The sequence below is a fragment of the Formica exsecta genome, unplaced genomic scaffold (genome assembly GCF_003651465.1).
Source record: "Formica exsecta isolate Colony F162 unplaced genomic scaffold, ASM365146v1 scaffold196, whole genome shotgun sequence".
NCBI classification, from domain to species: domain Eukaryota; kingdom Metazoa; phylum Arthropoda; class Insecta; order Hymenoptera; family Formicidae; genus Formica; species Formica exsecta.
In genome coordinates, this window is record NW_021849259.1 from 24,729 (window position 1) to 34,578 (window position 9,850).

At 33.2% G+C, this 9,850-nt stretch overlaps 5 protein-coding genes across 8 annotated transcripts in view; 1 reads left to right on the plus strand and 4 right to left on the minus strand.

Moving 5' to 3' along the window:
- The window catches only part of LOC115234199, a 2,135-nt gene extending 1,662 nt beyond the window's left edge, over positions 1–473 (minus strand). The window contains exon 1 of the mRNA XM_029805020.1: positions 348–473. Coding sequence (XP_029660880.1) covers positions 348–405 — 58 coding nt within the window. The 5' untranslated portion in view covers positions 406–473. The remainder of the gene's footprint in view (positions 1–347) is intronic.
- A 150-nt stretch (positions 474–623) lies between these two features.
- Positions 624–2,607, minus strand: LOC115234195 (calumenin-B). Its single transcript, XM_029805016.1, has 4 exons — positions 2,262–2,607; positions 1,482–2,049; positions 1,289–1,404; positions 624–1,167 (listed from the first exon to the last, which is right to left on the minus strand). Exons 1-4 carry the CDS (start codon positions 2,370–2,372, stop codon positions 979–981), a joined length of 984 nt encoding a protein of 327 aa, XP_029660876.1. The 5' UTR covers positions 2,373–2,607; the 3' UTR covers positions 624–978.
- A 320-nt stretch (positions 2,608–2,927) lies between these two features.
- Positions 2,928–4,207, minus strand: LOC115234200 (COX assembly mitochondrial protein homolog). Of its 3 annotated transcripts, none has more exons than XM_029805023.1 (4): positions 3,996–4,194; positions 3,726–3,830; positions 3,434–3,660; positions 2,928–3,344 (listed from the first exon to the last, which is right to left on the minus strand). In XM_029805023.1, exons 1-3 carry the CDS (start codon positions 4,057–4,059, stop codon positions 3,449–3,451), a joined length of 381 nt encoding a protein of 126 aa, XP_029660883.1. In that variant the 5' UTR covers positions 4,060–4,194; the 3' UTR covers positions 2,928–3,344; positions 3,434–3,448. The 3 variants fall into 3 exon arrangements, with proteins under 3 accessions (XP_029660883.1, XP_029660882.1, XP_029660881.1); XM_029805022.1 differs by having other exon boundaries at positions 2,928–3,347; XM_029805021.1 differs by having other exon boundaries at positions 2,928–3,660; positions 3,996–4,207.
- LOC115234196 (26S proteasome non-ATPase regulatory subunit 14) lies at positions 4,185–6,071 on the plus strand. Of its 2 annotated transcripts, none has more exons than XM_029805018.1 (6): positions 4,185–4,292; positions 4,541–4,660; positions 4,729–4,878; positions 4,956–5,219; positions 5,291–5,557; positions 5,680–6,071. In XM_029805018.1, exons 2-6 carry the CDS (start codon positions 4,568–4,570, stop codon positions 5,839–5,841), a joined length of 936 nt encoding a protein of 311 aa, XP_029660878.1. In that variant the 5' UTR covers positions 4,185–4,292; positions 4,541–4,567; the 3' UTR covers positions 5,842–6,071. The 2 variants fall into 2 exon arrangements, with proteins under 2 accessions (XP_029660878.1, XP_029660877.1); XM_029805017.1 differs by having other exon boundaries at positions 4,208–4,364.
- Positions 5,974–9,363, minus strand: LOC115234194 (H/ACA ribonucleoprotein complex subunit 4). Its single transcript, XM_029805015.1, has 8 exons — positions 9,351–9,363; positions 8,875–8,999; positions 8,448–8,780; positions 7,956–8,366; positions 7,732–7,852; positions 7,277–7,530; positions 6,931–7,155; positions 5,974–6,856 (listed from the first exon to the last, which is right to left on the minus strand). The coding sequence occupies exons 1-8, from the start codon at positions 9,361–9,363 to the stop codon at positions 6,788–6,790; spliced, it is 1,551 nt and encodes a 516-aa protein (XP_029660875.1). The 3' UTR covers positions 5,974–6,787.
- Between the last annotated feature and the right edge of the window lie 487 nt (positions 9,364–9,850).

Here is a 9,850-nt window from a genome sequence, read left to right on the forward strand (position 1 = left end):
AAATAAAAAAAAATTTTTCAATATTTTTATATATAATATATATATATATGTGTGTATGATATATGTACAATACTTATACAATGCGGCGTATCTTAAAACCTTTATGTACGTGTATATATGCGCTTAAATATTCTTTACATTCCATTTTTATTTGCCGATTATCAAATGAAAAACTGCTCTCGTTATTAGAATCTTGAATGAAAATATCGCTAATATGTATCGACGGCCTGAAAACGCTACGCGGCGTTATTTGATATTTATATCATTATTAGTGTGTGCAATATTTATAAGATATTACCGACTTGTAAGACCGAACACTCCTTGTGAAGGAAAATAAATATATTTACCTAAAAGTACATTGCAAGTACAAATTGTTAAAAATATAGTCAAATAAATCTTTTTCATTCTTGTGGGCTAATTCACGCAACATTAAACAGATACTGTTCATATTGCTATGAAAGATTGGGGGCTTATCTGATAAATATGATCACAATCGTATAATGATAGCATATGCCAGATATCACATTGCTATCATTATCAGTATAGCAAAATATTACAACACAATAATATAAAGGATATGTAATTAATGAATTCGTCTGGTATCCATAGAAAACAATGGTAAGTTAATACAATGACAATATCAAAAGTTTATTATAACAATAGCTAATCAATCTTTACACTTTTTGGCAGATATAGCATTTCATCATGCACTTATCTTCTCTATATTAATTAATTATATGTAGATATTTTATAACGATATATTTTATATAATGATAAAAAATATTTTATATTTCACAACAATATAAAAAAACATATTTGTTGGAGTAAATAGATGAATTCTGTTTTTTATAAATAGAGAATCTTCGGCTCTTATTTTATAAGATTATTTGTATGAACTAGAAGATTTTAAGTATAAGCGTTATAAGTAATTTGTTCGTTAGTAGTAGTTCGTTTTTTTCTTCATGAGATTACAACTCGCTAAAACTCATCATGCCTCGCTAACGCTTCGCCAAAATCTGTCGCCTGAGATCCGACAAATATGTCGTATTTTTCCAAAATTTCGTCCTTCGTGAGTTTGTGATCCGCATCCGTATCAGCTTCATAAATCAAGTGCCTTGATTCTGCTTCTGCGTGATCAAAATCCGCGGGAATAATCCATGTCTTTACCTGTTTCAAAGCAGAATTCGAATATAGTTTTATTGGATCCAATTAATAATGCAAAAAATGTTTCTAAAAATTTTTTAATGTTTTTTTTTATAACAATTATGAAACATTAAATACCACCAACCTCATCGGCATTCAAGAATCCATCCCTATCTTTGTCTCTGTATAAAGAAAATTGTTCTTTCTCATTTTTCACCCATTCCGGTTCCTCTTCATCCTCACTGCCTTTGTACATATCACCTGTTAACAAATTGAAAATTTTATTTCAAGAACTGCTTAAGCTATATCTTTCAAGTGCAACAAAGGGACATCATTACCAATATATTCTATAAGAGATATCTTTCCATCTTTATCTTTATCAATATCCTCCATTGTTTCTAACACTATCACATCCTTCATGTGATCTGCCTGTTCAGCATGAAGGAAGGAAGTAAATTCCTCCTTGGTCAGAGCATCATCCCCATCCAAATCCGCAGCTGCCCATCTTCTGCGATCTCTCTTCAGCATGTGAAGATACGAAAAAGAGTCGTCGTCTGATTTATCCTGCCTTTCCTTCTCATATTCATCTATATCGCCATAAACCATTGCTGTATACTCCTTCCAAGATATTTTATCCTTTCCATCAGGATTATGAGATCTCCACTGACGTTCCACATCATCCCTAATATAACGCTGTTGTGTATACATTATCCAATCCTTAAGCTCCTCTTGTGTCACATAGCCATCCTTATCATTGTCTATTTTATCGACAATTATCCCTAGTCTTCTGGTACTTTCTTCAGGAGTAAGCTGATCAAATGTTTTAGCCTCTTCTCCAAGGAAAGCTTCATGATCATAGGCTGAGTTGTGTTGCGAGTTGATATAATGATCTTCATTACTGACGTCCTAAAATATATATAATATGCTTGATAAATTTCTCAAAAATTACAATCGTTTCTTCATTTTTTACATCTTTAACTATAATAAAAATATTGTATCAAAAATGTTTTAAAGATATTATAAATAATAATGTCATTTTTCTCTGACAATAAAAACATTGATAAATATTGATAGAATGGAACTCTTTATAATCAGAGATCTTTAATTTTTTTTCTAACCTTGTTTAAAATGCGTTGCTCCACGTCCGGCTTCGGGATCGCCGTCGCCAGGATGGAGAAACCGAATAAGATTTGTAGAAACATGAGATGTAGTATTCCACGGAAATGCATCGGCGTGAAAAAAAAAAAAAAAAAAAAAGGAAGCTGCGAGAAACTCAGCTGAAGAGTGTCCGAGCGGCGTCTCTCACCGAAACGAACGCGAGGAATGACAACTCTTCGACTTCGACTTCCACATCAGCAAGAGCAACGAAACCAAACGCCACACCCCCACCTCTTAATTTCGTGCTCGTACTACGCGCGTCTGTGTGCGAAAATGTACGATTCTTTCGGTCGAGAAACGCTCGTTGGATGTTCGATGGCCGAGATGCTCCGCCGAGAAGCGAATCCGCAGCTTCCACGTGATTCTATTAGAAGAGCCCGGTGTTCTTTAAATGGGATATATATATATAGAATACTTCGTCGAATACGTCACGTGTAACTTAAAGTTTTGACTATATAGCACATAGTATATCTTTTGTAACAGATGTAAAATATATTATAATGGAAAAAAAATCAATATATTTGAAAAATATTCGTAAAAATTTGTATAAAGTTTTGTACAAGATATTCGAGAAACGGAGAATAAATTTAATATTTATGAAGTCACAAAATTTTGGGTATTAAATCTTTGTGCAATTCACAGATTTTTTTATTTAAAGCAATGCACAATAAAACTTGTTCTATATAACAGTCGATTTATATTATAAACTTGTTAGGATAAAATAATATCTTTATCGTATAAACATTTCTTTGCAATCTGCATTTTTTTTAATTAATAAAGTGGCAGAATGAAAAAGAATGAAAATGTTGCACGCCTTTTTTACATGGACATATAATACATGTGAATAAACAGCCCAAAAGTTCACTTTATGAGCACTCAATTAGTTTGCAATACAAGAGTTTTCTGTACAAGAATTCACAATGAATGCATAATGAATGCATTAGGAGCGATTTATCTAAGAAACAACATTATTTTAACTTCCAATTATCCATTTGGCTTTCCCACTACATTTGAAATAACTCACGCAATATTCTATGGCTTTTCTACTGAAACAGAATCATCCATATATTAATTACAAATACCATACATGGAAAAATTATTGAACAATATAAACAATCCGGGTATCATCTACTTGTTATCCCTATATTTATAACGATGCTTCTATTCTGGTACTTCTTTGTTTTTTAGGAATTCCAGTCTTCCTGAATTCACTTCTTTCATTTAGATATTGTTCCGTACATTCTTTAATAAAGTCTTGATTGAAGAACCACTTTTCCATGCATGATTTCATTATTTCATTTTCTTTTCTACACTTTACAACATTTAACAAGCCTGAATTGAGGCAGCAGTCGTGGAATTCTGCAGAGAAAAAATTATAATTGATACATACATTCTATTTGTGGCGATGTAAATTAAATAATTACCTTTAACTTCACTGACGCATTTTTCCGTTTTAGTTCTTTCTCGCATTAACTTTGGTATCAGTATATCTGTCTCCACCTTCCTCAAGCTTTTGTCATCAGGATCACCTGAAATAAATATGTAAGAGTTATTCCAGCTTTGAAAAAAACAAGAATTGTGAATATAACCTATTTTATCGACAGTTTTCGATTTGCCAATTTTAGCAACAAAAAAAAATTATATTTATTCTCTCGTAATATTTTATTAATAGTGAATCAAAAGAAAAATTTTACCCAGTCCCTTTGGTCCTCCGGCAAGTTTAGGCGATATCACCGAATACGAAGATAAATCCTTCATTGTTGTATATTTTACGTTCCATCCAGTTGTTTAAAACAACGTTATGTACGTCATCGCAATAATACGGGTGTCGACTTTCAGAGGGCATGATAGACGTTGGTCAACCGAAATACATGGAAGTTTGACGTCTCTGTTCGCTCTCCTCTATGGTTCTCCTCGTCAAGAAACACTGAAGACAACCAACAACCAATAGGCTGCGCTCGTGATTATGCACATTTGAGGCTTGTCAAACGGTGAGACTTCGAGAAGAATTGTCATTTGGTTTCGCGACGAAAAGGAAATTCTCTTGTTAAAAACGGATCATCGTAAGAATAACTTATATTCTAATCCGATAAAATTGTATAATTCGATTCAAGGATCGCCGGGAGATTCAGAATCGACGTAGCGTTCTTTTCTTAACCTTTAAACACTCTCACCACCATGACTCTTTGAATCTCTGAAGAGCCTTTATGTGGTGATTATATTTTATGAATATTTCTAGAGTGTAGAATTCAATTGACACATCAAGATGGACAGGCTATTACGGTTAGGCGGTGGAATGCCGGGTTTAAATCAAGGACCACCACCCTCCGATGCACCTGTTGTTGACACAGCTGAACAGGTATTCATTGTTCAGATATTTGTATCTTTATTTTCTTCGTATCGCTTCAGTTTATTTTGTTTCTAAAGGTATACATATCATCCTTGGCCCTTTTGAAAATGCTCAAGCACGGTCGTGCCGGGGTACCGATGGAGGTGATGGGTCTGATGCTGGGAGAATTTGTCGACGACTACACTGTTCGCGTTATTGATGTCTTTGCCATGCCTCAAACAGGAACAGTAAATGTCAAAATGCGTTGAAAAATACATTTGTGTACGACATAGATTCTTACATATATATTCTTACATTATCTCAGGGTGTCAGTGTAGAGGCGGTAGATCCAGTGTTTCAAGCAAAGATGTTGGATATGTTGAAGCAGACCGGTCGGCCGGAAATGGTAGTGGGCTGGTATCATTCTCATCCGGGTTTCGGTTGCTGGCTATCCGGAGTGGATATTAACACTCAACAATCTTTCGAGGCTCTTAGTGAAAGAGCTGTAGCCGTTGTCATTGATCCTATACAATCGGTGAAGGGAAAGGTTGTCATTGATGCATTTAGATTAATCAATCCAAACATGATGGTAAGTATATATTCGTGCCGATTGATCGTGTGTTTTTTGATTATGTGATTCTGATATCATGCTGATTGCAGGTCTTGGGACAAGAACCAAGGCAAACAACATCGAATTTAGGCCATCTACAGAAACCATCGGTTCAAGCGCTGATACACGGATTAAATCGGCATTACTACAGTATTAGTATTAATTATCGTAAGAACGAGCTGGAACAGAAAATGCTGTTGAATTTACATAAAAAGACATGGATGGATGGTTTGACTCTTGCCGAATATTCAGAGCACAGTCGACTCAATGAGAATATCGTTTCCGAAATGCTTGAACTTGCAAAGAATTACAACAAGGTGAAACATAGTGCAACAATTTCAAAACTTTACAAGTACTATTTGTATATGGTAGAGATGTGTGACTAGATATTCCAAATTTTTTTTATCATAATGTGATCATCAATTTGATGTATTTACAGGCCTTGGAGGAGGAAGAAAAGATGACACCCGAACAATTAGCAATAAAGAATGTGGGCAAGCAAGATCCGAAACGACATCTTGAAGAAAAAGTGGATTCGCTAATGGCTACAAATATTGTCCAATGTTTGGGAGCTATGCTTGACACAGTTGTATTTAAATAATAATTTCTCAATATACCACTCGCAATATGATATTTAAAGGAAATATACATCTTTCTTTTTAAAATAAAAAAAAGTATGATACTTCTTTTTATATTCACCACTAATGCGAACAATTGATATGCACTATTAGTTTTGTGTAAATTTTTATTGAAGATACATGTTATCTTGATGAATCTGGTGTACTTATTGGACTGAATATTACAAATTGTTGTAAATCATGGTACGTAAAAGTTTAACGAACAAAAGAGAAATATATGATAAATATCTGATAATGAGGTAATGTACAATGAAATAAGAGCTTATCAAATGTGACATATTATAATTGATACTGGAATATCTAAGATTTCTTAGAATATATAATCTTACATTATTATCAATTATGTTTATATAATAATAATTTATACGTGTTACAGAGGACATACTTTTTACTAAAAATCTGTATCGGTGACATAAAAATATATAATTCTCGTCTTCATGATTAAAAAAAAATATAGATGTACAGTAAACTCTCTTGATCATTCTTATCAGCCTTAATGGAATAAGAATTAGATGTAATTTGGAATATTTTACATTGGAATTTGTGCATCTGGAAAAAATGGCATAAATGCAATAGTGTCAGCAAATATATAAAAAAGAAAAATAATAAGTCTAATATAAAAAGATTTTTTTGTCTTTTTTTTCTTAGAATATAACCCAAACAGCACATGTCCCTAAAAGACGATTTAAAGATATTTTATCATACTTTAAACATCTTCAAGATGTCTTTTGGCCTTCTTGTGCTGCCTGGGTAAGCTTCAGTAAACTCGAGAAATTACTGTACAATATATGAAACTAGAACTGGGTTTTTAGCCTAGAGAGAATGTAATATATAATGTCATAAAGAAAATAATTTTATATTTTATATAACAATTGTTTAATTCTTTTTTCTTTTGCATAAAAAATCCATCTAACTCGGTGTAGGTTCTCGATTTTTATCCTTTTTCTTCTTCTTTTTCTTTTCTTTTACTGGAGCCTCCTAGAATAATATGTAACAACGTAGTAATATACATATTCGATTATATATTCAAATTAAAATCATGATCTAATTACCCCACTAGCGCTTTCTTCCATTACTATAGATTCTTCACCTTCCCTGTCTTGCTTCTCTTTGCTTTTTTTCTTTTTCTTGTCTTTTTTCTCCTTCTTTTTATCTTTGGGTGATGATAATTCTGGTGATGATGTTTCTTCTTGTTTTATAGAAACATTTGTATCCGTTACACTTGTATCATCTTCTCTTTTCCTTTTTCTAGAGCCAACGTCACCGTTTTTCTCCGTCTACATTTTTTTTAAATATTTTGTGAATAGTCAATCACACACAGACACACATATATATAAACATCTACTTATCAAAAAAAAATATTAAAGAAATTAGAAAGTTAAAATAATTAAGACTTGCCTTAATTTCTGCTGTTGACGTTGGTGTTGCAGAATAATCCGTGTAATTTTGTAACCAACCTGCAGGTGTGTTTTCATTTGGTTTTCCATATTTATCTAAGGTCCCTTCAACTACCATACGTTTTTTTTGCAATGCTTTAGGACCTAAACCCCACTTCCTTGGATATGCATCTCTCTCCATGATTACCCTTTTAATTTTTGCAGCTACTCCATGATCACAAGCAGCCATAGTTGGAGAGGTCATCAAAGCTATAGCTAAATACATATAAATAAAATTTTGTGCGTAAATATTATTTAAAAATTCTAAAGAAATTTTTAAAAATAAATATAAAAGTAATATATAAATTTTTCGAATTTCTCTTATGAGTTGAACAGCAGATGATGCAAGAAGTTGAATAATGTACAATATTATTATACACACATACACACATACAATTATTCTGAAAATATATTTACCAAGTGCAACAGCTTCGCCTTTAGTAGTCACAATTACAATTTCTTGGTTTAATTCTATCCCTTGGTCATACATTATAACGCCTGGCAGCATTATTTTAGCTCCATAACAAATTGCATTCACCTACAAATTCATAAAATAAAAATAAAAATATATTGTTATTAATAAAATTAAATAAAAAAACCTATTCTTGTATTAATTAAGAAATAAAAGCTCGAATACGTACAGCGCTATCCTTCAAGATGATTCTCTTGTGATTCATTAATAGTGCTTCTAATGGTTTTATAACTCTCCTTAGATAAGATTCGTCTCCATGATTGTCGTACAACCATTGGGCATCAAGAATGTCATGCATTGTAACCATGGCATCTTTTTCGGATTGAACGCCGGAACGAATCCTCCGAAGTTCTTGCATATTAGCGCCGGTACCTACGTACAGCCCGAGATGGACACACATAGTTCTTATATAAGAACCAGCCTCACAACTAACACGAAACACCCCCATATTAATCTCCTTGTTATAATCTAGCAATTCATTTTCATATACTGTCCTTACGCGAAGCTGTCTTTTGACCGCCGATATCAATGGTGGCCTTTGGAAGAGAGCACCATGCAACTTTTCCAATGACTGCTTTACCTAAATCATCATATAACATCAATGTATGGTATCGTGCAAAAGGGAGAGGGGGAGTATCTTAACAATATTCTGATGACTTACCTTTTGAATACTTTCTGGCGCAGAGTGAAGTTTAAACACAGCAACATATTCCTTTCCAGCTGACTGTTGCGACTTGGCTAATCTAGTCGCCCTGTCTATACAAACTATCAAACATCCTGATACTTTGGGATCCAATGTACCTGAGTGACCAGTCTTCTCCACCCTTAAAATCCTCTTTATCCAAGCAACCACCTCGTGCGACGAAGGGTTACATGGTTTGTCCAAGTTGATGCATCCTGACTTTACGTACTCTGATAAGCTACGATTAAGCGGGGTAGAACCACTTGTTAAAGGTGTAAAATGTTTTGTACGTGTCAGCATTTTATCAAAATTCTGCAATAGATAAATGAGAAGTTTCTTTTTATGAATATCTTGTCTGATTATTATTAACGTGTGAAAAAGGATTTGCGAAAACCAGATCACTGACCTTAAATAGTAGAGGCCAATCTTTACATTCCAGTTTCACCTCCTCATTGGAGGGTACTATCTCGCACTTCATCGTCCTTTGAATTTCCCCAAGCGTTGGCTTGTTCTTCTTCTTCTTACTCTTATCTGCAACAAGACCGATAAAATCTAACCTACATCTTAATCTCTATACAATTATATACGACAAATCTGTATCTTTTTTAAACTAAATTTGTTAGAGCAAATTTAATGCGCGAAAGCTATGGATGTGTTAGCATTTTTCGATATTTCCGATAATACTGTCATTTTAATCGATCGTGCAATTAAGCAAAAACACGTGTATATCATGAGGTATTACAAGATGGAAACATAACAGAAACCACGCGGCCCGAGACGTTATTGATAATCACAATAATGTAAAAAAGCACGAGCATACAAAATTAATTTTGGAAAAAAAGATTTCGCGACGTGCATACAAAAATAATGTGTATTATTTACCTTCTTCTGCCATTTTTAAGTTAGTATTATAACACGTGAAGTCGCGTACAATCCAAACTCTGGATCACTCCGAATATAGCATAGATTTCCGGAGTTTGAACATAAACTAAAGTTGAATGAGATTGAAGAGCAACAATAGATTTCAGGTTTGCGTTGCAAAACTACTCAGAATATTGTAACGTTTGATTGACCAATCAGAACGAAAGGAACAAAAATTTCCTTGTCCTGATTGGTCTACCAAACGCTGTTTCACTAAAAGTGCGAATTCATGGGACGCTCGTTTCAGCATTGCATGTGGTCACGTGATTTCGACTTGACGCTAGTGTTAAGAAAAAAAATTGGATTTTCTTAGCTTCAGCATCAGCGTCAAGCCGTGTTGTTGTTTTTTTGCCGTATAATATTTTTCTTTATATTTTTAATTAAAATATTTTATTTGTATTATATGTTTTTATATGTATTATATTATTTCTTGAATAACTATATAAGATTTGAATTTATAT